Source organism: Grammomys surdaster, unplaced genomic scaffold, assembly GCF_004785775.1.
Source record: "Grammomys surdaster isolate TR1022 unplaced genomic scaffold, NIH_TR_1.0 193, whole genome shotgun sequence".
Classification (NCBI taxonomy): Eukaryota; Metazoa; Chordata; class Mammalia; order Rodentia; family Muridae; genus Grammomys; species Grammomys surdaster.
The window spans coordinates 470103-497949 of NW_021604638.1; the positions used below are offsets into that span (position 1 = coordinate 470103).

The following is a 27847-nucleotide window of genomic DNA, read 5'->3' on the forward strand; positions in this document are numbered from 1 at the left end:
TCTACATAGTGAGACCTTGTCTTAAAAACAAACAATGAAAATAATTGATTTTTGTTAAAAAAAAGTCTTAGCCAAGACTTTAACATGAGAAGAATGATGTATAAAATCATGGTAGTATATTTCCACATGTATAATACATGCATGTAGTAGTACAAACATATATCACAGTATACATATATGAGACCTATGAACAATCAAAACAGAATTGAAGCTTTACATATTTGTATTACATGCATGAGTCCAGTGCCAATTCTGCCATAATTTGCCCCTCCACACAGAACTGCAAAGTTGCGCCATCCATCCATTGACGTTTCACAGGCCAATCACCATCAAGGATGTCTTCGCAGAAATGTCCAAAGACTTGAGTCATTTCCATTAAGGTCTCTCCCAAGCCATCTTTCAAGTCACTGCTTCATAGCACGCTAGTCTTGTGCCTTGTGAGGGGGGATGGGGGTGATGTGACCCTGCCTTCCTCTTTAAGTTGTACTTCCAGCTTGGTACAGGTCAATGGAATTCTGGAGCAGATGTCAACTCGAGGAGATCCAGAATCTCTGAGAGACTGGCATCTCTGGGCATACCTGTCATGGGGTTCTCTTCGTTAGGTTAATTGAAGTGGAAAGACCTGCTGGCTCTGGGTGGGACCATTCATCCTGGACTGCACGAAAAGGAGAAAGTGGGATGACACAGGACTCATTGCTCTCCGCTATTTATCTATGTATGTGTGTGACTATTTGCAAGTGTGTGCACACATGTGGGCTTGTATGTGTGCATGTGTGTGTGTGCATGTATGCATGTGTGTGGCGTGTTACACACACCATAGTGCTCATCCGGTGATCAGAGGACAAACCTCTAGAGTAGGTGCCCTCTGTCACCCTTCATCTGGCTGAGGCAGGGTCTTCTGTTTCTGCTCTGTACTTCAGGCTAAGCTAGTTAGCCTACACGCTTCTCGGCAATTCTCCTGTCTGCACTTCCAATCTTGATGTTGGAATGCTGGGATTACAGATTCAAGCCACCAAATCTGGCTTTTTCCCATCAGTTCCAGACTTCAAACCCAGGTTGTCAGGCTTCTGAAGCAAAGGCTTTTACCTGCTGGGCCCGTCTACATTTTTGTTCTTTTATTTGTTTCTTGACTGTGATACAATGATACAATGTAACCAGCTGCCTCAAGCGCCTGGCTTGAGACTTGCTGCTACATGAACTACAACCTGGAAACATAAACTAAGCCCTCACTCCCACCCCTCTACTTTGTTTCTTGTAAGTTATTTTATCACAGCAGTGAGAAAAGTAAGTCAGCACAAGATGGTAATTGTTTGGGAGTGAATGAATATTTGCATGTCAGAATGATTCTTATTTCCTGGTAGAGGCTTGTGACAAGGACTCAAAGATGAAGAGAGAGTAAGAAGGACTTCCATATCTCTGACAAGGGTATCTTCAGTTTGTCCTTTAAGCTGTGGCTGTGGACAGTTTGATCTTTGTGTAATGATATGCAGTGTACACCAGCCAAGTGGGCTTCACACAGAGTTCCGTGAAAGGAGCCTCCAGGACGCCTTTAAGGAGTGGAGTGTTTGAACAGAACTTCAAAAAGGTAAGATTGTTGAGAGTAAATACAGGAAGAGTATATTCAGGGAGCAGAAAACCCAGGCTCAAAGTCCAAGGGTGTGGAAGGATATGGTCACAGGTGTCAGGTTGCTTGTGCCGCAATAAAGTACAGCATGGTTGGGAAGTAGAGGGACAGACGATCTAAGCTAGCCAGGAAAACGGACCATGTTACCAGAGCCTGTCAGCCACACACCAGATTTCCACCCTGGCTCCTCGCTGACATTGGAGCTACGTTCTTTTTGTTGTGGGATACCTGTCACCATCCTGTGCTTGGGAGGTGCTGAGCAGCCATCTTGGCCTCTGCCCACCGAGTGCCAAGAGCAACTGCACCACTAACAGAGGCAACCAGCCATGTCTCCAAATTGGCCAGTGCCTCGTGGGGAAGCTGCTCAAAGCAAGAACAGTTATCAGAGGAAGTAAGGAGAGGCTGTCAGAAGCTATGTCTGTAGTGAATTAAGGCAGGGAGCAAAGATTAAAAGACTGGAAAGGATAAAACAGGAAGCTCTCTGAGTCAAGGGGCTGAAGAAATGCCGCTTTTTTTTTTTTTTTTTTTTTGGTCAATAAAGTTTCTACTGTAGAAGCTTGAGGACCCAAGTACACCCAGCAACCCCCCACGTAAAAATGTCAGACATGAAGCTAACAACCAGCAGAGCCAGTTAGTAAGGGTCAGGTTCAGTGAGAGACCCTGCCTCCAAAGAGGTGTGTGGAATTATAGAGGAAGACATCTGTCTTGCCAGGCAGTGGTGGCACACGCCTTTAGTCCCAGCACTTGGGAGGCAGGGGAAGGTGGATTTCTGAGTTCGAGGCCAGCCTGGTCTACAGAGTGAGTTCCAGGACAGCCAGGGCTACACAGAGAACCCCGTCTCGAGAAACCAAAAAAAAAAAAAAAAAAGACATCTGTCTTAGTTAGGGTTTTACTGCTGTGAACAGACACCATGACCAAGGCAACTCTTATATAAGGACAAATTTTAATTGGGGCTGGCTTGTAGGTTCAGAGGTTCAATCCATTATCATCAAGGTGGAAGCATGGCAGTGTCCAGGCACAAATGGTGTAAGAGAATCTGAGAGTTCTACATTTTCATCTGAATGCTTCTAGGAGAAGACTGGCCTTCAGGCAGCTAGGAGGAGGGTCTTAAAGCCCAAGCCCCCAGTGACACACCTACTCCAACAAGGGCCACACTTCCTAATAGTGCCAGTCCCTGGGCCAAACATATACAACCAATCAGAACATCTGACCCTGACCTTTAGCCCCTGCACACAAGCACACACACACACAAACACACATCCACAAACTCAAGCACACACACCAGGCATGGTGATGTGTATACGTCAATCCCAGCATTTCTCAGGCACAGACAAGAAGATTACTTAGACAGGAGGACCCAAGTACACCCAGCAACCCCCCACGTAAAAATGTCAGGCATGAAGCTTCTGGCCAACCTAACCTAATTGGTGAGTTTCAGGCCAATGAGAGACCTGAGAATAATACCCAAGGTTGTCTTCAGACCTACATTCATAAATACACACACTTTAAAAAGAAGTTAGGATTAAACATACAGGTAAATGATAAAAGGGAGGAAGTCCAACCCTTCATGGTATTGCCCAAAGGATCAGGTGAGATCAGATGAGAGTCCAAAAAATGGGTGGAGGAGGGCACCAGGCTGTCCCAAAGTCAGTGATACTTCAAGAGCATACACCATGCCGTCAGCAAGCCTGTGGACCTTGCTTTCTTTCAGGAGTTATATATTTAGCCCATGCTGGAGTGGACACTGGCTGTCTATTGAAACACAGTAGTAATGCAAGTAGCTAGCTCTGAGTTACTTCCGACTAGTCTCTCCGTACAAGCACACCAGAGTGAGAGGAAAGCACACGTGCGCAAACTCCAGAGGACACTCTGCTTGGAAACAGAATCAGCCCCGCAGGCTAAGCACCTAGTCACTCAAGACTGCCCCTAGCTTTGCCACCTTTGGAACTCTGATCTCAACTTCTGCCTGGTCATCTGCACTCCTGAGTGACCAGCTATAAACTGTGTCTCTGTCTACATCCTCCTTTTTTATGACTTGCTAGAATGTCTCAAAAGGCCCCAGGGAAAACCCTTCATTTTATCATTATAATAGAGGATAGTGACAGATAGTCAGATGGAGAAGTCCATGGAGTGGGGTTCACAGGGTCCAGTACACAGGGGCTTCTGTCCCCATGCAGTGGGTACAATACCCTCCGGCCTGTGACTGTGCTCACCAACCCACAAACCCATCAGATCCCCTTGTCCATGATGCTTTGTAGAGCTCAGTGTCTGGCTGTGAGCACCCTGGGAGGTCTGGGAACACAGATGAAGATTCTAACCCTCTAATCAGTCTTTCCTATGTCTGGTTCCATCCTGAGGCTAGTATGATCCCATTTACAACAGCTTATTACCATCCTTACTGTGAACTGCGACATCTAAAGGAACTCACTGTGACTCAGGAAATCATAAGAGGTCAGGAGTTCTGTGACAGAAACTGGGGTGGGGGGCGAAGTACCAAATACATATATTATTATGATAGTGACTTCTTATTCTCTGGGATGTGTTTCAAGACCCATGGTGGATTCCTGGAACCATAGATGAGTGGTGTATACAGCATGGACACCCTAAGAGAGAGATGGTCTGTGTCAGTGGGTGGTGTATACAGACACCCCGGAGAGGGATGGTTTATATCGGTGCATGGTGTACACAGCACAGACACTCTGCAGGGTGCACATCCAGGACAGGGGAGACTGAGTGGCAACAAGACTTCATCACACCATGCAGAATAGTATACAACTTTCAGTTTTTCATTTAGTATCTACAGTAGACCATGGATGGTTGAAGAATTTATGGAAAACAAACCTACAGATAAAGGTGGATTACTGTATTCCACACTGATCCAAAAATTTAAGTAACTTTAAGGTAAATTTAAATTTTATCCGATGAAATAATGATGCAAACTGTGACAAGTGGGAGGCGAATGAGCAAAGCTTCGGAATCAGAGGAGCGGAGGCCCAGTCAGAGTCACAGCCAGGGCTTGTCCTCGAGGCCACACTCACACCAGCCCTTCCAGGTGCCTCTTCACAAGGCTGGGGTGAGCCTGAGCCACAACCTTTTCAGTTGTCCCATTTGCAACCTCAGTGAGGTCTGGGATTCCTCCTCACAGTCCATGGTCTCCCCGACAGAGCCTTCTCTCTGGATACCTTCTGGCTTTCTCTTGATTTGTCGTTTGCCCCCACCACCACCACCAGTTGGGAAGTTTCTGGCAGGTGGGAGTCACAGGTGCCATCCCTGGGCCAGACCCACAAGATCCAGTCACCTCGTTCCAAAGCACGTTAATGGCCAAATGACTTCTCTCTCAGTAAAAGGAACCATCACTAGCATGGCGCTTAAGGGTCTAAACTCCTCAGTGAGCCTCTTAGTGTACCCCTAGGAGGCAGTGATAAAAGACCTTGCTCTGCAAGCCCAAAAGAGGTATTAACATTGCTACTATAGGGAGACACAGAAAATACCCTTGGACCCCAGACCTCCATCCACCCATCACTCCATCTCCATCACTCCAGATGAAGGAAGCAAAACCAGTAGATTGGTACCGTGGTGTTTTGGGGAGCAATGGAAAAGTAAGTTTTCTGGTATGACTTTGGCAAATAAAAATCTTGAACTGGGGAGCAAAGAAAGAGAAGACAGAAGAAGAGGAAGAGGAGGAGGAGGCTGGGAAGCTAGCTGGTGAACAGCTTCACAAAGCTTTAGGGAAGCAGGGACTGACTGTTCTGTACTGACGGCTCTAGAGCCAGTAATACCCAGCAACACTAACTTGACATCTTAACTAAGGCTGAGGCCCTCTCAGCAGCCCTTAAAGCATTACCTCCATAAGAAATCACTCAAAAGTACTGAACAAAAAAAAAAAAATCTCAGGTACCACAAATTGTACTTAGCAGCTACCAACCATACTATTTTTTCCTCGTCTAATGTAATTTTTCTATCTTTTAAAATATAAACGGCTTTGGCTATTTAAAAAAAAAAAAAGAATGATCCACCCTCCTAAATTAACCTAGCTTTACTTGTTTTTAACAATTGAACAAATTAGGGACAAACGGTAATTCTAAATAGCTCTTTAAGTACCGAGATGCAAAGATTTTCCTCCAACTGTCATTTCAAATGGCAAACTGTTCTGTGGGGTGGCACAGGATGCGGGGAACGGGGCGTGCAGAGGTGGGAAGGAGGCTACACCTGAAACCCAAGCCAAGCAGTTCGTCCATCTTAACCGGCACATCTCTGAATAGAACCGCATGCCATCCGCTCCTGCCCCCTCGCTTCTTAGTCATTCTCTCATGAATGTCATCTGTAATTATTAGGTACAGGAAGGAAATCACTGAACAGGCTTAGCAAGAGCCTCACCCTCACGTGCCTACAGACTAGAAGTCAAGCAGATAAACTGGATGGCTTAATTAATTCATTCCTCAAATAACTACTTCATTTTCAATAACCTTTGAACGTCTGCTACCCAGAGGCGTTGAAGGCCATTATGGAGACAGGCCAGGGCTGGCGTTCTTGGGGATGACTTAAAGTGGGAACTAACAGATAAACAAAATGACTTCAGAGTGGTAATTGCTAAGGAATATGTAACAGGAAGTTGTGATGGAGGCACAGGAGGGCATGGGCATCACTAAGGAATGGTGATGGAGATGACCAATGATGACCGCAGGGCAATTGGTCCAGTTCTGTCTGGGCAGCCTGTCCCACCAAAGGTCACGACCCCAGGGCTGGCTAGAAGGGCACAGCACTGACTGTAACCCCCCTCTTCCCCAACTGCTTAGACTGAAGAGGTGGGATTAACCTTCTAGGACAACACCACGAAACTGCTCTGGCAAACGCCGCCAGGGTCAGCCACGTCCAATGAGAACACTAGAAACCTTACAGCAACCAGCCAAAGCAGCCAAAAAGTCCCGCCGCCAAGGCCCGCGCATGCGCAGTACGGCGCCAGCTCGCCAGCCGCCGCGCTAGGAGGCTCTGCGCCGGCGCACTGAGCCTTTACGAGGGCGGGACTTGGTTGCGCCCAGCGCAGGGGGCGGGGCTTGGTTGCGCTGCGCCAAGAAGACAGGGCCTGACTGCGCCGCGGGGCGGGGCCAAACCCGGTTCGGATAGGCCGCCGGACGGCACTTCCGGGCGTCCTAGCTCCTAGGCCCGACGGCGCCTGCGCGCTGCGAGGCCGGCCGGCTGGGACGGGGCGGGGCCGGCAAACTTCTGTGCCTCACCGTCCCCGGACAGCGAGGGACACCGGGCAGGCGGCTAGCACCATGAAGATCTGGACTTCAGAGCACGTCTTTGAGTGAGTGTGGGTGCGGCGACCGCCTCCGGCGCCCTCGGGGAACTTCCTGGCGTCGGGTGTAGCGCGACAAGCGGAGCTGAGCCCGGGACTCCGGGGACCGCCAAGGTCACGACCCCAGCCCGAGCTAGGGTTCCGTGACCCCGGGCCTGGGAATCCCTCCCACCCGGCCGCCACTGACGGAAGACAAGAGCCGGCCGTCGAGCCTGACCCGGAAGTGACTCCAGGGGTCGCAGGGCACTAGGCCTGCCGGCTTCACGGTAGTTTGGGGTGTCTTGAGCTCCGACGGCCTCAGGGTATCCTGGAGTTTTGTGACCGATACCCGACAGCCTCACGATGTTCTGATTGAACCCCGACGGGCTCATGGTGGCTGGAGTGCCCTGACTCATACTTGATAGACTGACTCATGGTGTCCTGACTGAACTCCAGTGATGCCATGATGGCCTGAGGTGTCCCGACGGGGTCACAATGTCCTGGGGTGTTCCGACTGAGATCCCCCATGTTATATGTAGATCCTCCCCCACACACACACACACACACACACTCACACACATGGACATCCAGGAAGCTGGCCACCCACGTGGAGTTTTTTCCTAGTGGTCTCAGATCATGCCACCATGATGCCAAACATTGGTGACAATCAACTTGGGGAGTAGGGCCTGCTCTTCCAGATAATTTGTGACCTTAGTTTCCTATTCCTTTGAGCCACGACAGCTGACCAGAAAGCCAGCGTCGGCCATCACATCCAGTCACAGCTTTCTGGTTCTCTGAACTTACAATGGGAAGCAGGACCAGAGTCAGTGGGGTATTGGGAATTATACTACCCAGGTTCAGGGTGCCACACCGAAGAACAACAGGGCTTTCTACCTAAATAACTTCCTTTCTGACTGGCTTATACAATATCGCCCTGTCATAATTATTGTTGACTTACCTTCAAATCCGCTTCCAGACGAGCCGAGCTCCCTCACTCCCTTTGCCTTCGATGCCAGGCTGTTTTAATAGTATAGTTTTATGGCGTGTTTTAATCCGCGCCTGCCAGTTCTAACTACTGAGGGTAATTGTAAAAGAAGTTCTTTTACCTAGTAGATCAGATGCATCTGAGAATCTACAGTGTCCCAGGAAGGACAAAGTACTTGAACTAGAAGGGAATCTCAACCCTTGTAACACTTCTGGGACTGAGGGGCTGTGGTCTTTAGGGTGCTCTTTAACATGCTGTGGTGGTCTATTTCAGAACAAGGGATTCTGGACCCAAGTCCTCTTCTGCATCTGAATGCTTTGCTTCAGAGTTGTTGGCAATAAGTCCCATTCTTAGAACTCTTTCCTCCCTTTTGGTCCTCTACACGCTCTTCTCAGCTTGCCTCCTCCCCAACTCTTCTGTCCTTAGACTGTCCCTCCCCTTTCCTAACAGGGTGTGTGTTCAGTGGAAGTTGGTTGCTGGCCTTCCTGTCTTACTTACTCTTCATCCATGATCTTAGTCTTTTTTTTTTTTTTGTCACAGACCTCTAAGAGTAAGAAAGCTCCAGGACCTTTCTCCTAGAAGATAGATACAAATAAATGCTCCCTGGAGGATCCCGGCAGTTCATTCTATCCCGACAGGCTGAGCCACCCAATCAAAGTCCCAGCCTACATACACTTTGGCACCAGGCCCTGTATGTCAGCCAGGATGGCGCTGCATGCCTGTAACCCTAATAGTTGGAAGCCTGAGACAGGAGAATTGCCATGAGTTTCAGGCTAGCATGAACATACAGGTACATAGTGTGTGCTGGGCAGCCAGGACTGTATAGCAAGACCGCATCTCAGAACAGAGTAGCGGAGACAGAAGCACACTGAGCTTTCAACTTTGCCTCCTGAATTGCAGTCTTAATGTCTTGCTTCCATTTCCAGGGTTCCATCTTGAGAACGTTGCTCTCAGTCAGGACCCCAGGTCACTCCTCATCCAACCCATCTTGGATTTTTTTGGGCACCCCCTTCTTGAGAAGCCCTGATTAACCAGTCAGTACCAAAACTGGTTGGTATATCTGTAGTCACACCCCACCGCTTTCTATATTGTCAGTGTCCTTGCTTTCTGAAGATGGATTTCAAGGTCTGCATATTGTATAAATGAGCCATAATTTGTATTTAATCTCAAGCCTTGGTCCACAGTCAATGCAGGTCTGTAAGTAGAAGCTTCATGAATCTAAACAGTCCCCAAATGGCAGTGATATAGGTCAAGGCCTCTTCTTGTCACCATGGTAACTATCTAAAATGAAAATCAGAGGAGGCCCTTCTTGGTCCCTCATCCAGTCAGGAAGCATGGTTAGCTGCCTTCCATGTGCTTATCTCTCCCCCCTCCCCCCACTTCTGAAAATTAATAAACGGTCTGGGGCCGCTGTGGTTTATTGTGATTTTCCATATCTCTTTAGGCCAACAGGAAAACATTGTTGACCTAGCTCAGACTTCACCAAGGGCACGCACATGGTAACTAGTGTCCCAGCAATTAGGTTTCTCCATGTTAACATAGCACAGCTATGTGAAGAAGACCCTGGCAGATTATAGAGCACCAAAGTGGAGTTGGGAGCCCCTGGCCACAGCTGACTGGCCTGTCCAATCTCATTCCTGTAAATGGGAACACTGGTCACCGACAGAGATGGCAGCAGGGGTCTCGGACTTTACAGAGCAGTGCCTAGGACACACTGTACACTCAGCTGCTGGGGGGACACAAAAGTGACTGTACACTTGAGTGCCACTCATGTGCCATGACTCAGAAGTCCCCGAAAAACCCAAGAAGGGTTGGATGGGGAGTCAACAGTTTGCTCCCTGAGGGCAGGGGCTCATGCTGAAGGAGACCATTAGGGCCTCTGCATTTCCTATTGAGTGACTTTTGCAGAGCAGAAGCCAGACATGGGAAAAAAAAAACAAAACAAAACAGCAGGTAATGATCAAAGGAGCTTGCGTTATTTACCATATTGATAAGAAAGATGCTAATTGTAAATTGATGGTGAGACCTTTCTTTTTTTTTTTTTTGTTTTTGTTTTTTTTGGTTTTTCGAGATAGGGTTTCTCTGTGTAGCCCTGGCTGTCCTGGAACTCACTCTGTAGACCAGGCTGGCCTCGAACTCAGAAATCCACCTGCCTCTGCCTCCCAAGTGCTGGGATTAAAGGCGTGAGCCACCACCACCTGGCAACCTTCCTAATTCTTATCATGGGCCCTGAACTTCTTACAGCTATACAGCTGTGGTCAGATGCAGGAATACATGGTAGGCTGACATTTTCCCACTTGCCTCTATGCACATAATTTCTTTAAAGCATTTTCTTTTTTTTCTTTTTTTTTTTGATTTTTTGAGACAGGGTTTCTCTGTATAGTCCTGGCTGTCCTGGAACTCACTCTGTAGACCAGGCTGGCCTCGAACTCAGAAATCTGCCTGCCTCTGCCTCCCAAGTGCTGGGACTAAAGGCATGAGCCACCACCACCTGGCTCTTTAATGCATTTTCATGGTCTGTATTTTCTTCCCTCCTGTGGAAGTGGATAGTGGTAAAGATTGAGAAAGGACTGTCATGACGGCGTGCCTCTGTAAAGTGCTTTCCTTCGTAGATATCTGATGCGTTATATAGCTTGTGTTCTGGGAAACACTGAAGTCTGTTCACATTTAAAATCGTCACCACCCAGCGTCTTCAGAAGTTATTCCCCACAAAAACCTCTCGCTGTCCTAAGGCATGCCTCGCTGTGGTGGAAGAATGCCTCTTCCACAGTTTTACACCTTTAGTTTTTGGTTTGTCTGCAGCCATCCATGGGAAACAGTTACTACAGCTGCAATGCAGAAATACCCAAACCCCATGAACCCGAGCGTGGTGGGCGTTGATGTGCTGGACAGACATGTCGATGCCTCTGGAAAGTTGCACAGCCACAGACTACTCAGCACAGAGTGGGGCCTGCCTTCCATTGTGAAGTCTGTAAGTGTGCTGCCGAATTCTACCATGTTTCCATTCAAATGCCGTGTGGGATTTTTGCATGGGTTGGAATTGCGTTTTTAAAAAAGAGTTAGGAACGTGTGATGAATTAGAAATACTGTCCATTCTTCCTAAGGGTACCACGGCAGCAGGAAGCTGCCTCTGGATCAGGAGTCACATCTTATCCTGCTTTCGCTGCAGCCTGAGGCCATGATGAGATTTACAATGGTCAGGTCCTGGCTGTTGGGTAACATTGGGCTCTTGTAGGTCGTGCACGTTAAGTGACAAGAATTCTGTTTGCCGTCCTTTTTCACATTTAGGCCATGGTGTCTACATTTGGAAGTAGTTCTGTTTCTATGACAAATGACCAAGCTTTGGTCAGTGATAGAGGCAGTGAGAAATTAGAGTGTCAGTCAGTGAACCACTGTGGTCCTAAATCCAGGTTTCTGCATTATCTCTAGAGAAAGTTACTCTATTCAGAATAGGGAGGAGCCTGCATTGCACCACAGCAGAGGAGGGTGGGCCTCTGGGACACACCCAGGGAGGGGTACTGGCTATGGATGTACCCCCCCCTTCAGATGTGATCCCTGCCTTCTTATGTAAATAACGGGGGCATGGGGCTTATCTGGGCTGGTTAAGACACTGACTGGTCTGGTCAGTGTTTCTGGACTCTACTAGACACTGTACTTCCCCAGGTCTTATGACTTCCAGACATCCTTTTCCCTGCCTCACTGTTATATCTCGGCAAATATGGTGTCACAGCCTGCCAAGTATAGCATCAAGTATAACCATCAGTGAGCTGGTTACTGGTTGCCTCTGGGGAAGATTCTCCAGTAGGGCATATGGCCATCTTGGGTTCCTCTGTGTGTGAGTCCCTGTTGCCTCCAGTAGGGTTTGATTGAATGTAATTAACACATTTGTACCTTCAAGTAAAAGATTGACAGGCTTGGCTGGAAACTGATTGCTAACTGTAGTGTTGCTTGTAGCTTATTGGTGCAGCAAGAACGAAAACATATGTGCAAGAGCATTCTGTAGTTGACCCAGTAAAGAGGACAATGGAGCTCAAGTCCACCAACGTAAGTCCTGCCTTCTTTGTTTATTCCTAACAATTCTTTTCTTACAAGAAAGTGTGTGTCTCGGGCGGTGGTGATGCACGCCTTTAATCCCAGCACTTGGGAGGCAGAGGCAGGCAGATTTTTGAGTTTGAGGCCAGCCTGGTCTACAGAGTGAGTTCCAGGACAGCCAGGGCTCCACAGAGAAACCCTGTCTCAAAAAACCAAAAGAAAAAAAAAAAAAAAAAGAAAAAGAAAGTGTGTGTGACTATCCTAGCTGTCGTAGGCAGTGCCTGGCTGGGCATAATGGCCTATGCCAGTGATCCCAGCTGCTTTAAAGGCTTAAGCAGGAGGATCACAGATGCAGACAATGTAGTGTAGATTGTGTTCAAGACTGGCTGCAGCAGGCTTTCTTCCTTTTTCTTTTTTCCTTCCTTTCCTTCTTTTTTCTTTCCTCCTTCCCTCCTTCCTCCCCTCCCTCCCTCCCTCCCTCTCTCCCTCCCTTCCTTCCTTCTTCCCTTCCTTCCTTCCTTCCTTCCTTCCTTCCTTCTAAGGCCAGGGCTATAACAGAGCACCTGCCCAGCACACTACAAAGTTAAAAATAAATAGCAAAAATGTGGAAAGGTACTGCATGTTGCAGGATCTGCCTCCTCACCCTATGCAGCCCTCTCGCTGCATGGCCCTTGCCCCAGCACTCAGGACTGTGAGCACAGCACCATGCACGATGGTAGCAGACAGCTTCTAAATTCATTTTTTTCTCTCTCTTTTCTTCTTTCTTTGTTCCCTAATTCTTCCTTCTTCCTTTCTTTGTTTTTACATTTAAGATACAGGGAGGGGTATGCTCAGGGAACTACGTGAAAGGGGTCGGAAGACAGCTTGCTGTGCAAGTTGGTTCCTTCCCAGGATTTGGGGATCGAACTCAGGTCGGCAGGTGTCTTAGTTAGGATTTCATTGCTGTGAAGAAACACCAAGACCAAGGCAACTCTTACAAAGGCAAACATTTAATTGGGACTGGCTTACAGTTTCAGAGGTTCAGTCCATTATAGCAGGAAGCATGGCAGTGTGCAGGCAGACACGGTGCTGGAGAAGGAGCTGAGAGTTCTGCATCTTTATTTTAAGGTATCCAGGAGACACTGTCCTCCAGGCAGCTAGCGGGAGGGTCTCAAAGCCTACCTGCACAGTAACACACACGTCCTCCAGCAAGACCACACCTACTTACAACAAGGCCACACCTCCTAATAGTGCCACTTCCCATGGGCCAAGCATGTTCAAACCACCACAGTAGGCTCGGAAGAAACACATATCTTTACCCACAGAGCCACCTCCCTTTCCAAATAAAAGTTTGGTGAAATTTAAATATTGAAAATTAAATTCTAGTTACCAAGTAATACCAAGATGGTTTACTTTAAGTTTTTTGTTTTGCGTGTTTAGAATAAGATTTGGGATTATGTTGGTTTTGAAAATCCTTCTCATCTTGTTTTCCAAAATGGCTTGACTTTTCCCCCAACCTGTAGATCTCATTTACAAATATGGTCTCAGTGGATGAGAGGCTCACGTACAAGCCGCACCCCCAGGACCCAGAGAAGTAAGTAAAGCCAGGCCGTGGCCTGATTCAGTGAGGCACTGTGGTTTCTTGGGATTGTTCTTTGCAAAGACACGGGTCATCTGAAGCTGTGGTTGTTTCACAGAACTGTCCTGACCCAGGAAGCCCTCATCACTGTGAAAGGGGTCAGCCTCAGCAGCTACCTTGAGGGACTCATGGCAAGCACCATATCTTCCAACGCTAACAAAGTAAGTGGGCCGGTCGCCATGTCAGTCCCCACCCCTGGGTCCACTCCCTGTAGAGGCTTTTGCTGAGTGCAGCTGTCCCCTCAACTGTCAGGGAGTTTGGGGCACAGACGCCTACCGCGTTGTTTCCTTAGCACATTTAATGAAGTCATTCTGTTGAGGTGTGCAGGCAGCAGAACACACTGCTCTGCCCTCACGGGCTCAGGGAGGCCGCGCTGATCACACTCTGTGAGGAAAAGTAGCGGCGGGCCTGGGTGCTCAATGAGTGCTTGCTAATTGATGCTTTGCCAAGTGTTCAGAGGGAAGGACTTGGTGCAAACAGTATCCAGGAAGAAGGTTCAAGTGGGGGTTGCTGCACGTGCAAAGGCCCTTCAACAGGAAGCATGAAGTGCTCCTTCATTCCTCAAGAAACTGTAGAGCCACAGGAAGGAAAAGGGCGAGTGTCTGTGGGGGCTGGGGGATGTCAAGGACCAGATCCCGAGGTGTGTGCATGATTGATTTACAGTGTTGATATAAAAAGAAAAGGGGCTTGACCACACTAACCGGTCAGTCAGTAAGACACCCTGCCACTCAATTGTACATGATTCTGAGAACATCTTCTGCATACAAAATAAAATTGGTTTCTGGATCAAGCCAGTTGCTCAAGGCATTTGGTATTTGGTAAATAATAACTGAAAAGAGAAAGACAGCAAGGACAAGAGATCTGTCCCTGGGGTTTAGTTAGCCTGTAAAACACACACACACACAGGCATGCACACACACCCGTACCCGCCCCAAACCTGGTCACACCTTCCTTGTTGGTAACAATAAATGCATTGCACTTTTTAAGGGCCGAGAAGCAATGGAGTGGGTGATACATAAACTGAATGCTGAGATTGAAGAATTGGCAGCATCAGCAAGAGGAAGCATAAGGACACCAATGGCGGCGGCGGCGGCACTAGTGGACAAATGACAGAGGGAATTGGTGTGCAGCATCAGGGCCCCAGGACTCTCAAGCTGGCATCATATTATTTGTTATTTAAAAGATACAATTATTTTAGGTAGTTTTTTTTTTTTTTAATGAGCTGGGGTAAAGCTGTGACTTTTGATCAAAACAAAAGATCTAGAACTTCTAAATCAAAGGGATCATCTAAGTTAGGACAGGAGAGGACTGACTGGGAGAGGCTGTGTTCATATGAACAATTAACAGCTTTGTTTGTTGTTGTTTAAGTACTTAGAAGAAATTGGTGTTGATCTGGAGTCTCTTAAAGCTCCAGGTACTGGAACACTACCTGGCTGCGGACCAACCAGAGCAGAGCCCAGCTGCCCTCGTGTCCACACAGTTGCCTGCTGCTGTGAACCAGAACTGTCTGCATGAGGAACTCACTCTACAAAGAGACTGTAACATTTTAAAAGACATTAATTTGTATAAAATAACTGCCCTGCTGGAAACCAGTGTTTAGATTTGGTACTTAAATGATATTTTTGGAGTGAAAATTAGCAATAAGGTAATATATAACTCCAGCAAAAATAGTATTTTATTGTATTGACAGGTACTATATTGATTTGCCAAATTTTGTGACTTAGTAAAGGCATTCCCTTCCTTGAATTTGTATTTTGTGATTTCGCACACTGTACTGTGGGCTGGTTATGTTATCTGAAAAAATAAAGTCATTACATTACCTGAGTGTCGCATCAGTCTTAAACAGAGCACTGAGGCAGAAGAGCAGCTCTTCCGGTCTCTAAGCCTTTCACATTGATTTAACTTATAAATTGCACATGTCACAATCATTGTTTTGTAATTGCTAAGACACAGTTTGTCAGATTATTTGAATATGATTACTTCTTGAGGCAATTATGACCACAAAACATCTTTTGTACATGAAGACCTATCCACTGTCTGAGACAGCTCATGTCACCTAGGACCTAGGTTTTCTCTCCTTAACTCAGGGTGTTGGATGAGAAGAGTGGAGTGCCTGGAAGCATGGTCTGAGGGAAGTCCTAGGAGACTGTGCCCCTTGGGGACTCAGGACAGATGCAGAACAGCTGAGATTATCTAGGTGGTGTTTGCTTTGATGTGTACAGACAGTATCGTCTGGGTGACTGGCGATTGCCTTTTGCCTTTTATGGGGGCTTGTAGTAGGGTTTTCCTGTATGGACCAGTTAGCATGCATACAAAACCACAACTTCAAATTCTTGGCCTCCTACTTTAAAAGGTTGCTCAGTTTAAGAATTCTTTGGACATTCGTAAAAGCAGATTGAAAAAGGAAAAAAAAAATAGTTTGACAAGTGAAATGTTAATCCCAGCTAAACAGAACACTACTAAACATCGCTGGGCGAAGTGTCAGGGATGGTTTCTAAGTATATAGATTTTCAGTTTGCATTGTGGTTCTGTCCTGAGTACTGCTTGAGTACAAATGGAATCCCGGGCATGGGTATGGGCGGATGGGAACTTTAGCTGCCTCGGGCTCGAGGAGGCCCCGCCCTCTGCCCGCAGCACCTGGGAAGGTGACAGTGTTCAGCTGCCTCACTTTCCCAGGTGTCCCTACGGCTGCAGTTTCCGGTAGCCGCTCGGCCAATGGGCAAGGAGCGACCGGCGCTCCTATTGGCTCCTGGCCTGGCAAGGGCGGGGTGAAGCACTGACTGGCAGGTCCGCGTAGCCCATCCCTTCCGTTACTCAGGCCTGACCTTCCTGCTGCCGGGCCGGGCTCAGGCGACTCTGAAGCGACCCAGTGGTTTTGTCCGATACGCCCCGCTCGAGACACCATGGTGGCGTACTGGCGACAGGCTGGACTCAGGTACGCCCGGGAAGCATTGGGAAACCCAGGCCTGCCGTTAGCAGGCCGTTCGAGACGGCCGAGCCACGCGGCCACCGGCCAAGATGGCGTCGCCGTGGACAAGGCATGCCGCGGGGTCATGGGGTCACGGACCCCAAACAGAGGTGGCTGCTCCTCGCGGAAGGAAGCCTACAGGACTTGCATGGTCGCCGTGACGGCCAAGTGCACGGCGCCTTTGGGCTGGTCATGCTGACACTGGCCCTCCTCACCTGGACAGAGGGAGGGTGCACAAGCTCATTTTCAAGTGTGACCTTAGTGAACTTTCCTAGTCGTGAAGAAAGGTGAAAGCCCTCTAAACTATGGAGAGCCCTGCAGGAGCCCATGTGAGCATCCACCCCGTAATGGGTGGGAGCTGTGTGCCTAGGTGGGCTGCATGGTTTCCTTGCTCCAGGTAGTACTACAACCCAGTCAGTCTACTTGGTGGTGGAGCACCTTCTGAGTTTCACGCTGAAGGACCAGTGCCCTGACAGAGTTCAAGCAGAGTTGTGTAGAACAAAAGGATGGTAGGCTCACAATAGATGCCCCTTACTAAGCTGTCTCCCGTGGTACCATCACCCCAATTTCCTCCGTCAGCCCCTTGCAGGGCAGCTGTTATTTTAACCGTGTTGTATTGCAGGTGCATAAAGGACAAAAAAGTTAAACCCTTTGCTCCCAAGCTCCCCAAACAAAGTTAAAGCAGGAGGAACAGACAGCCACTACCCCATCTCTGGTTTCAAAGAGTGTGAAAAGTGACATCTTTTGGGGTAATAAACTGGTGACAGGTGAATCCATCTACCTAACAGGAAGCTTCCTGTGAGCACCGTTTGCTACTGGTGGATGTTCTCCGAGAGCTTCCAGTTAAGTTTGGAAACCTTGGTTAGGAAGTGTTTTCACTGATAGACAAGAGGCAAAAAGCCAGTATTTTAAGCAACGCCTTTGAATAATTGACTATAAAAAGTACTGTTTTAATTCAGAATAGCTTTAATTAGGAAAGCTATTTTGAATTAAATGTATATATACATATATATATACACACAATATGGATATATGTTGTAGGAGTAATATAATTAAAACAACTTAAATACAGAAATGAGCTGGGGAATCTTTCCTACATTGTGGGAATTTAAAAAAAAAATGTTCATTTTAAATTACTATGCCCTGAAAAGATAACACTGCCAAGAAGAATTGTGTTCTCCCAGCCAAGCACCAGCTAATCTGGGAGCACATTTCCTATTGTTTCCTTTGCATAGATTCCATTTGATATGCCCAGTTTTCAGTCCAATTCTACCGTAGTGAGTAACCAACCAAACTTAAGAGTATGGAAAGAAAGCCAGGGTATCACACCTCAGGATGCTACCATCTAGCTGTTGGTAACTAGCCTTGTATCCTCTCTCACTTTGCCAGCTACATCCGGTTCTCCCAGATCTGTGCAAAAGCAGTGAGGGATGCCCTGAAGACCGAGTTCAAAGCGAATGCTGAGAAGACTTCAGGCAGCAGCATAAAGACTGTGAAAGTGAAGAAGGAGTAGCTGGTAAGAAGGAGTAGCTGGTGAGTCACTGGCTTCCTCAGGAGTCTCCCCTTCAAGTTTCTAAAGTGCCATAAAACCAAAACTCAAAAACTTCAGTTTGAGTGTCTGCCTCTCGCTCGGCGGGTGGATTTGGATGCCAGTTACCGGGGCGATGTTTCCAACTGCGCAGGTTGTAGACGTCCCCTGGCATGAGGGAGGAGAGCCCCGTTCAGCCCTGACAAACAGAATAATTGGCACATTGATTTTCAGTGCAGTTAGCAATCCTGAGATAGAAACCCATCTTATTTTAATTAAACCTGGTTCATTTATCTGTACAAAATCAAGTAATTGGGAGGATAGCACCCTTGCGTGCGTGTGTACACACACAGACACAAAACCCACTTTTGTAATTGCTATTGGAGTTATGTAACAGTCTGGAGCATGAGACATGGACGGCGGTACTTGGAGTGTTCCTCCCCCATAGCTGCTAGCGTCCTCACGAATCTCTTCTCCCCGACATCCAGGCAGGAAGGGCTGTTAACCCCAGGTGAGTCCTTTCCTGCTGAGTTCCTTGTGTGGTCAGGGAGGCGGGCTCAGTTTACCTGTGCAGAGGTGTTGGGAGTGTAAGAAGTTGGCAGAACAAAGTGGTTCAGTGAATTCAGATTGCAGTTCTCCAGACTGATTCGATCTCGCAGCTGCTTTATGTACATTGTTGTTTCAAAGATAAGCACCTCAAGTCATCATAGAGATAGTCCTCAGATTTCCTCTTCCTGTGCTTTTGAAAAGCGTCAGCTCTGCAGTAGCACAGCCCATGACACTGGTGCTCCAGGCCTGACTGAAACTCTCCCTAAGTACATTTCATCTTCATCTCAAATGAACGGACATCTTACTCTGAACCAGGAGATGTGGGGTTTTGAACGGAGCCCCTTTCCTGAGGTCTATCCAGTCTCAGAATTTGGACCAGTAAAACCTGATTTATGTCGGGCTGATCACACTCCACAGCGAGTAGAGTCTCCTCACCTGCCTGCAGTCACGCCATGCTAGGCTTTGGCTTACTCCTGTGACTTGGTCGGAGCCTTGGCTTGGCCAGGCAGCTCTACAACAGGGAGAACCCAAGCCTGTTGGGAAGGGGGAAGGGGGTCATAGTATCTTGAGCACAAAGCTTTTTCTGTCACAGTAGAAATGATTGAGTCAAGGACACGCCTATGGGAGGCTCTGGTCTCCCCTGGGGGTCGCTGCCATAGTCTGCTGCAGGCAGATGCAGGTAGCCTCTCGTTGTCATGGCGGCTGTGAAGGAGATGTGGCAAGCTAGCAACCGTTGCGTTCTCTTTTCTCTTCCTAGAAGCTGACTGGAGCCTGAAGTGCCGAGTCTTCAAGGTGAAGCATGTGGGCCCTGTTCTGGCAGATGGAAATCAACCTCGCCTCCTGGGGACAGACTGCCCGGCTTGTTGATAAATTGACTATGCCAATAAATTAACATGGTTCACTCTCTGCTGGGTTTTGCTTCTGTTCTACTTTTTTTTTCTTAAATAGGAATTTTCCACATAGTCATGTCAGTGTGACCATAGGAACCAGGAGTTTTTAAAAGGAGGGAAGGGCTTAATATCTACTGACCATGAACTTAATATCTACTGACCATGGACTTAATATCTCCTGACCATGGGCTTAATATCTACTGACCATGAACTTAATATCTCCTGACCATGAACTTAATATCTACTGACCATGGGCTTAACATCTACTGACCATGGACTTAACATCTACTGACCATGGACTTAACATCTACTGACCATGGACTTAATATCTACCGACCATGGGCTTAATATCTACTGACCAACTGACCATGGGCTTAATATCTACTGACGATGGGCTTAATATCTACTGACCATGGACTTAATATCTCCTGACCATGGGCTTAATATCTACTGACCATGGGCTTAACATCTACTGACGATGGGCTTAATATCTACTCACCATGGGCTTAATATCTCCTGACCATGGACTATGGGGACCACTGCTTATTACTTGTATCAAAGTGAACATTCTGTCTGTCGTAGCAGTAGTTGGTGAAAGTTTGGCACTGTCATGGAGTTTGTGTTGTATCGGGAGCCATCATAGGAGAAGCTAATCACTAGCAGGTGATCTTCCTGAGATGAGTCCAGCTCCAGAAGGCAAGGCCTAGGAGAAATCCATTTTAGGAAAGATTCCTGCTAGTTACTGGCTTCTCCTATGATGTCTTATGATGGCTCCTGACAGTGTTGTTCCTAGTCTCTGAATGGCATTCGCATTAAAGCAGTAGTTCTAGGTGGTTCCAATTAGCCCGTAACCCAGATGAAACAGCACACATTAGAGGGACAGATTGTATAACTCATCTTGCGTCACGAAACCTGGAGAGAAGAGCCATTAACATCAGAGTTTTATCTAGACAAAATGCTTTCCGCCTTTATTAATCTCTATTTTCTAGGCATATTTCTCACTGGGAGTGAGGCAGAGCCAGTCAATACCTTGCATCCTGTGTCTATGTCTGAACTGCAATTAAAACCTGGGACTCTTAATGACCAGTCTAGGCACAGTGATTAGGACAGTCTGATGGTGTTTAGGTGGCCATCCATTCATTAAATGTTTAGGAATAAAACGTTTTATTCTTGCCTTTCTTTGGAACATGGCCACTCTTGGCTGAGCAGAGCCACTGAGAAGCTTAGAGCAGAAAAATGACTAGAACCCCTGCTCAGTGTGTCACTTCAGCTGAGGCTGAAGACAGGGGAGAAAGCCTCTTTGTTTTCAACCCCTAGGGCTGGCTTCCCGTCCTCAGTACACTTCACATCTGGGTCTTATCGGATTCTCCACTCAAGACCGATCAGCAGATTGAAAGGTTAGGAGCCTTGGTGTCTGCCCGGGAGCTGAAGTCCTCTGATGGACTTGTGGCATTTGGCTCTATACCACCTTCCCTAGGTTAAGGTCCCAGGAAGCATCTCCCATGACCAGGAATGGGGGCAGCAGACACCTAACCCTTCTTAACATAAGGTTAACCAGTAAGCAAAGGGCTAAGTGACTCCCAGCTTGGGGAGTTCTTTATGAGGGGAGCCAAAGGGCTGGCTAGGGGTGGACTCGGGATATGAATTAAAGTACCAAATACAGCCAAAATTGTGTGTCCATCAAGGATTCAGAGACTCTATAGCTGATCCAACAAAATATTGAATTAATGCCAGGATCAAATAGACTCAGGTCCAGCCCCTCAGGGTGACACAGAACAACTTGACAGGTGATGAGGCTAACCCAGCCACTTCTCAGCATGTGACTAACGATATCAGAGGCAGAAGTGTGTCCTTATGTGCAAAACAAAGGAATCCAGGGAGCTTTGAAACTGACTCCTGTTGATTTGAGCTGCACCAATGTCACCATGGCAACCATACTACTGAAGGGACCAGGTGTCCCTGGGCACTTAGTTGGTGATTTAATCTACCTGTGCCTTATAGAACAGGAGGTTGAGATGCATCAGTGCGAGTGGTCGGGCTTCAAGAAAAGGAGTTTGTTGAGTCTGAGATAAAATGACTCAGTCATTTAAAGTGGAATTTATTTGCATTTTAGTGATTGTTAGTGAACAAACAGAAGTCTTCACAGTCTTAGAAAACAAAAATTTTTCTCAAAAGAATGAAGGTCTAGTTTTTGCACACATGTCATTGCCTTTTGAAGTTTACAGTGAAAGCATCCGGGTTACGCATGCAGCTGACTCCCGCAGAGTCGTGGGCTCAAAGATTTGTTGGACTCTAAGGAAGGTTTTCCAGCTGAGAATGGAGAGGTGCAGATCTCACTTTAAGCCAGTGTTTCTCAGTCCACACCAAAGGGGAAAGTATTTAAGTGCTTTTTTTCAATTATGTAAACAGGAGCTTGGCAAGTCATATGAACAACAGGGCCTGATTTTCTCTAAATAAGAACTTTAAGTATTTCCTCACAGTGTACATACGAAGAGAGTGCCATCCACCTGCTGCTTTATTATTTTGATGATTATAAACTGAGGGCCCAAGGAAATAGCTGGTTACAGAGGACTCGCCTAGCATTTCCCAAGGCCTTGGGTTCCATCCCAAGCATCCTGGAGACAAACCAAGATGTTAGAATCCAGTTTCATGCAAATAACTCCCTTTGGAGAGGTCAAATAGGAGAGCTGGGTAATTCCAGCAGACCACGAAGACCCCATGCACCTCAGACCTAGGTAGACCGTAAGAGGCTCCTGTGTGCTCAGTCCTGTTATAATGTGAGATAACAACCGAATAACGCTGTGTCATCCTGCTAATGTCTATGGCAACTTCTGCAAATTAATCTGAACTATAAAAGTTCCCTAATGAGACCATGTCCTCTGTCACCGAGGAGGACGCTGCAGCATCTCGGCTACGTTCCTGCATTCGAATGGTTGCTGCGTATGCCTCGTGCCCTTTCCAGGGAGCAGAGAGGCTGCACGGCAGTTTCAGGGGTGGTGAGTAAGTGAAAAAGAAAAGGACATCCTCAGCCTTTAAGAGGAAAACCAAGGACAATCATTAGTGAACTACTGGCATCTTGTTCTAATAAGAAAACACAGAGAAACAGGTTGGAAGCTGGTTACTGGGAAACAAAGGCCCGGGGACTGGAACGCTTTGCTCTGGATAGTCTTTTGGATGGTGGGGGCCAAGAGGAGAGACGTGGCTTTTCTTGCCTCCCTTTGTCTTTTTCCAGTCAGCCTGTCGAATGGTACAGAAGGTCCACACAGCTTGACCATGGAGGCGGACTCATACTTCCGTTGGCCCTGAACCTCCCACACACTCTTTAGACACCCAGCTCTGCTGGCTTTGTGAAAGAGGACTCTGAAGCATCCGAGCTGCCCTAGGTATTGGGTACCCAGCAATGCTGCGAAAGGGCTCCTGGCAAGCTTGCACACTTTGTCCGGGTGTCTATCCTACAGCTAGTAAAAAAATAAATAGGGCTCACTACAGTAAACTCACTTGCTATTTAGAAAGGAAGAAGGAAAAGCATGCACTGGCTATGAAGCCCCGTCTAGTGATTGTGGGCAAAGGCCTATGGCTCTCATTGCTATGTCAAGGTGAGGAACTAGGCCCTAAGGACTTCAGGACAGCCACAAATCTTGTGGAAAACTTCTAAAAGTGGCTGCCCTGTAGCTTCTCTCCTAGCTAAGGGTCTTTGTCTTCTGTCTCCATCTCTGCCTCCTCCTCCCCACTGTCCTCTAGCCCTGCTCTGACGTCTTGAAATTGTTGGTACTCGGACACCAGGTCATGGATGTCACTCTCCGCTTCCCCAAATTCACTTATGTCCATCCCTTCACTGGTGTACCAGTGCACAAAAGCTCTCCTTCTGAACATAGCTGAGAAGTGCTCAGAGACCCTAGTGAAGAGCTCTTGGATGGCTGTATTGTTGCCCAGGAAGGTAGCCGCCATGTTCAGCCCCCGGGGCGGGATGTCACACACAGCTACCTTGACATTGTTGGGAATCCATTCCACAAAGCAGTTGCTGTTCCTTGTCTGAATGGACAGCAGCTGTTGGTCCACTTCCTTGGTGGACATCTTACCCCGGAAGATACAAGCCACAGTCAGGTAGCGGCCACGGCGAGGGTCACAGGCAGCCATGATGTTGCGGGCATCGAACATCTGTTGGGTGAGCTCCGCCACAGAGAAGGCACGGTACTGCTGGCTACCCTGGGCTGTGAGCGGAGCAAAGCCAGGCATGAAGAAGTGAAGACGAGGAAAGGGAACCATATTCACTGCCAGCTTGCGCAGGTCTGCATTGAGCTGGCCGGGAAAGCGCAGTGAAGTCGTGATCCCGCTCATGGTCAAGGATACCAGGTGGTTGAGATCCCCGTAGGTGGGTGTCGTCAGCCTCAGGGTGCGGAAACAAATGTCATAGAGTGCTTCGTTGTCGATGCAAAAGCAGGCATCTGTGTTCTCTATCAGCTGGTGAATGGACAGCACGGCGTTGTAGGGCTCTACCACTGTGTCTGACACCTTGGGAGATGGCATGACGCTAAAAGAGTTTAGAATCCGATCCGGGTACTCCTCCCTGATCTTGTTCATGAGCAGGGTGCCCATGCCTGAGCCAGTGCCTCCACCCAGGGAGTGCACGATCTGGAAACCCTGTAGGCAGTCGCAGCTCTCGCTCTCTCTCCTCACCACATCCATGACGCTCTCGATCAGCTCCGCTCCCTCTGTGTAGTGGCCCTTGGCCCAGTTGTTACCAGCACCAGAATTACCTGTGACCAGAAGTGTGAGAGGGGGAAGGTAAGGTGAGCAGAGAGCCACTGGACGACATCCAGCTCTTCCTGGTAGAAACTTCTGCGAAAAAAACCTACCATGAACAAAACTATCAGGCTGAAAGAGGACTCCCAATCTGCTGGATCGAATGCTATCCATTGTCCCGGGTTCGAGGTCCACCAAGACAGCTCGGGGCACGTACTTCTTACCTGTGCAGATTAGTCAGAACAAGTCATCAGGTGGCTGTTTTCCTAAAAGCTAATGTTTCATCAAAATGGATCCTTGGGGTGCTGGCCCCAAAACCATAAGTATCCTAGAGGGAGGCTTTGGTAAGTAGACATTTCCTCTTTTTGTCTTTTCTTTCTTTCTTTCTCTTCCTTCCTTCCTTCCTTCCTTCCTTCCTTCCTTCCTTCCTTCCTTCCTTTCTTTCTCTCTTTCTTTCTTTCTTTCTTCCTTTCTGTTTTTAGTATACAATAGAGTTTATTTAGGGCATGGGGAGGGAAGTTGAGAGGGTAATAGAGGCAAAGAAAGGAAGATATAGCTAGGTAGCTAGGTAGCTAGCTAGCTAGATGATAGATAGATAGATAGATAGATAGATAGATAGATAGATAGATGGTTGAGGAAGAAGAGGAAGAGGAGGAAGAGGAGGAAGAGGAGGAGGAGGAGGAGGAGGAGGAGGAGGAGGAGAGGATGGCCATGAGCATGTGGAGAGAGAGGTGGGAGGGAATGGGGAGAGAAGGGACTGAGAGGGAAAGAGAGAGCAAGAGAAGAGGGTAAGTAGACGTTTTAATTTCCATGGTCATATCTGACCCAGCCCACCATGACATGGATCTATATAAATACCTTTTTAAAACTCAGCTTCTCTCTCTACTGTGTGTCTGGCTCACTGTCTCACCAAGAACATGGATGTTCACCCTTCCCATGGGGAATGACTGGCTAACATGGCTGAACACATCTCATCCTGCTCCGTGCAACTGGAATGGACCACTCGCCATTCAGACTCCGAAGCCCTACATGCCTGCCCATTCCACGTGGGAGCTTCATTCTTTCACACTGGGGTCATCTTCTCTGCCCCTGCTGCCCAGATGGCAGGCCAGAGCTCACCCAGCAGGCAGCCCTACCATAGGCTTCATTGTAGTAAACGCTGATCCTCTCCAGCTGAAGAGCAGAAGCCCCACAGTAGCTCCCGGCGCTGTCAATCCCATGTTCTTCCCCGATCACCTCCCAGAACTGTAGGCAGAGGGAGTAAAGTCAGTCCAGAAACTTAGGAGGAGAAGAGGCATCGGCGGCTCGGCAGCTCTGCCAGGAAAGGGGCTTGCCACCCAGGCTGACCACCTGAGTTTGATTCCTGTGACCCCACGTGGTGGAAGGAGAGGACCAACTACCCCAAATTGTCCTCTGATCACCCACTTACACCACAGCAAGTGTGCACCCTCTTGCACACGCACTCATAAGTAGATGATAGATAGATAGATGATAGATAGATAGATAGATAGATAGATGATAGATAGACCAGACAGACAGACAGACAGACAGATAGAGTAAGAAGAAAAGCAATTGAAAGGGTGAGTTGGCCCCTGTGAGGGAGTTGGTGCCCTGGGGGCTGCCTGACCCTGCCCTTCTCGTCCTCCTCCCCACCACCCCCTTCTCTTCTTGCCTCCACTCTGTGTGACTTGGAAGGCTGCCCTAGATCCATCTGAACTCCTGAAGTGAAATGTCAAACACGTAAAACATTACATTGGATTTTGCTATTAACCCTGGTTTGTTACAGCAGGTCCTTTTAGAATCTCACTTCAGATGAGGGAGCTCAAATTTCGCCTTTGCCTAGGTCTGAGCTGGAGAAGTGCTGATCTCAGGAAATGAGAACAAACTGAATTCTTATTTGTTTCACAATGGTACCTACCTTTTTGCTTTGGGAATTTTTCTTCATGAAATTCATTTCAAAAGTCCACAACCAGGGTCATTCTGCACAATTTGATGTAATGTGTTTTGACCATTCGACATAGTCCCGATTCAGAATTTTGTAGAACCTTTATCTTGCAACTGTTTGGAATATTCTATGTTTCCAATCATGCATACAACATTTCTTTTCTTTCTTCCTTCCTTCCTTCCTTCTTTCTTTTCTTTTCTTTTCTTTTTTTTTTTTTTTGAGATAGACTCTTACTGTGTAGCCCTGGCTGGCCTGCGACTTGCCATGTAGACTAGGCTGGCCTCAAACTCAGCCTCCTGAGTGCTGACTTAAAAGAGGTGTGCCATCATACCCGGCTGAGTAAAGCATTTTATTTATTTTTTGTTCATTTATTCACTTTTTCATGTGTGTTTGCTAATGTGTGCAAAAACAATCAGTAGTAGTGAGTCCTCCCTACCACGTAGGTCCACAGGATGGAACTCAGGTCATCAGGCTTGGCGGCAAGCACCTTTACCAGCTGAACCATCTTACCAGCCCACAGCATCTGTTAACGCAGGAAACTACTGGAATGGTCTCGTTAGGCCATTCAGAAAAGCTCTCCTATTAAAGCACAATAAAAATGCATTCCCTTGAGTTGAAAGTCTCCAAGAGTGTTCTCCCAAGCCTACTCTGTCACTCTGCTCCAGTGACACGCTTAATAAGAACGTACTGTGCGTTTGAAGAGCTGGGGAGGAAGTTCGAGGAAGTTGTGAGGCGGTAGAGATGAACTGTTGCCTTAGCTTTGTGTCTATGTGTTCATGATTGTGTGCACGTGCACCTGTTAGTGTACGTACACTTGCTTGAGTGTGTGAGTGAAGGTCGGAGGTCGAGGTCAAGGTCTGGTGGTTTCTTCAGTCATTCTTATCCTTACCTTTAAAGACAGGTTTGCTCACTGGTTTTGATCCAAACCTGTGACCGTTTACCTGCCTTCCGATATGGGTGTTTGGGATCTAAACTCAGGTCTTCATGCTCCCACGGCAAGAGCTTTCCCAGTTAAGCCGTCTCTCCAGACTAGAATGCTTCTTAACATTTCTTATAGACCCTACAAGAAGTCATGACTGGGACTCCAACCACCAGATGGCACAATCCCGAAGGCTGCCAGAGCTGATGCTCTCCTATCTTTCTGCTCACTTCCTCCCCAGAGCCTCTCTCTGCCTTATCACCTAAGGTCAGAGCAGTCTCGATGAGCCCTACCCACCCCCACTTCTCTGGTGATTATGAAGGTCTGATCTGACGCCCGTGGCACCTAAGGGTGATGGATGCTTTTCAGGCAGGAATAATGTTTGCCCTAGGGCTCTAGGACCTACAGTTCAAGGCAACCCAGCTCTGGCTCTCCCAAGTGTCAACTCACCCATAGGCCTCCAAAGCAACATAGCTCAGAGACACTTGCACATCCATGTAGATTGTACACCGTTTGTCAAAACTAAGAAGTGGAACTAACATGGCAGTCCCTAAGTAAAGTGTTGGATAGGAAATATGGCTACAACCGGGCGGTGGTGGCGCACGCCTTTAGTCCCAGCACTTGGGAGGCAGAGGCAGGTGGATTTCTGAGTTCGAGGCCAGCCTGGTCTACAGAGTGAGTTCCAGGACAGCCAGGGCTATACAGAGAAACCCTGTCTCGCAAAACCAAAAAAAAAAAAAAAAAAAAAAAAGAAAGGAATTAATCATA

General features: G+C 47.6%; 3 protein-coding genes across 5 annotated transcripts in view; 2 read left to right on the plus strand and 1 right to left on the minus strand.

The window, feature by feature from the left end:
* The first annotated feature begins 6823 nt into the window (after positions 1 to 6823).
* Positions 6824 to 15361, plus strand: Prelid3b (PRELI domain containing 3B). Its single transcript, XM_028769615.1, has 6 exons — positions 6824 to 6932; positions 10690 to 10858; positions 11842 to 11931; positions 13422 to 13492; positions 13596 to 13698; positions 14525 to 15361. Exons 1-6 carry the CDS (start codon positions 6901 to 6903, stop codon positions 14645 to 14647), a joined length of 588 nt encoding a protein of 195 aa, XP_028625448.1. The 5' UTR covers positions 6824 to 6900; the 3' UTR covers positions 14648 to 15361.
* A 979-nt stretch (positions 15362 to 16340) lies between these two features.
* Positions 16341 to 19488, plus strand: Atp5f1e (ATP synthase F1 subunit epsilon). Of its 2 annotated transcripts, none has more exons than XM_028769666.1 (3): positions 16341 to 16472; positions 17895 to 18021; positions 19340 to 19488. In XM_028769666.1, the coding sequence occupies exons 1-2, from the start codon at positions 16441 to 16443 to the stop codon at positions 18016 to 18018; spliced, it is 156 nt and encodes a 51-aa protein (XP_028625499.1). In that variant the 5' UTR covers positions 16341 to 16440; the 3' UTR covers positions 18019 to 18021; positions 19340 to 19488. The 2 variants fall into 2 exon arrangements, with proteins under 2 accessions (XP_028625499.1, XP_028625498.1); XM_028769665.1 differs by having other exon boundaries at positions 16348 to 16472; positions 17895 to 18038.
* A 2046-nt stretch (positions 19489 to 21534) lies between these two features.
* The window catches only part of Tubb1 (tubulin beta 1 class VI), a 9438-nt gene continuing 3125 nt past the window's right edge, over positions 21535 to 27847 (minus strand). The window contains exons 2-4 of one of the 2 annotated variants that reach the window (XM_028769629.1): positions 25352 to 25460; positions 24329 to 24439; positions 21535 to 24229 (exon numbers count right to left, since the gene is read on the minus strand). In XM_028769629.1, the coding sequence (XP_028625462.1) occupies positions 23157 to 24229; positions 24329 to 24439; positions 25352 to 25460 (1293 nt within the window). In that variant the 3' untranslated portion in view covers positions 21535 to 23156. The remainder of the gene's footprint in view (positions 24230 to 24328; positions 24440 to 25351; positions 25461 to 27847) is intronic. The other variant, XM_028769630.1, reaches the window with a different exon arrangement.

Coding starts and splice junctions, on each gene's coding strand:
- Prelid3b (XM_028769615.1), top strand. CDS start 6,901: ATGAAGATCTGGACTTCAGAGCACGTCTTTGA. Junction 6,933..10,689: donor ACTTCAGAGCACGTCTTTGA/GTGAGTGTGGGT, acceptor GTTTGTCTGCAG/CCATCCATGGGAAACAGTTA. Junction 10,859..11,841: donor TGCCTTCCATTGTGAAGTCT/GTAAGTGTGCTG, acceptor TGTTGCTTGTAG/CTTATTGGTGCAGCAAGAAC.
- Atp5f1e (XM_028769666.1), top strand. CDS start 16,441: ATGGTGGCGTACTGGCGACAGGCTGGACTCAG. Junction 16,473..17,894: donor TGGCGACAGGCTGGACTCAG/GTACGCCCGGGA, acceptor TCACTTTGCCAG/CTACATCCGGTTCTCCCAGA.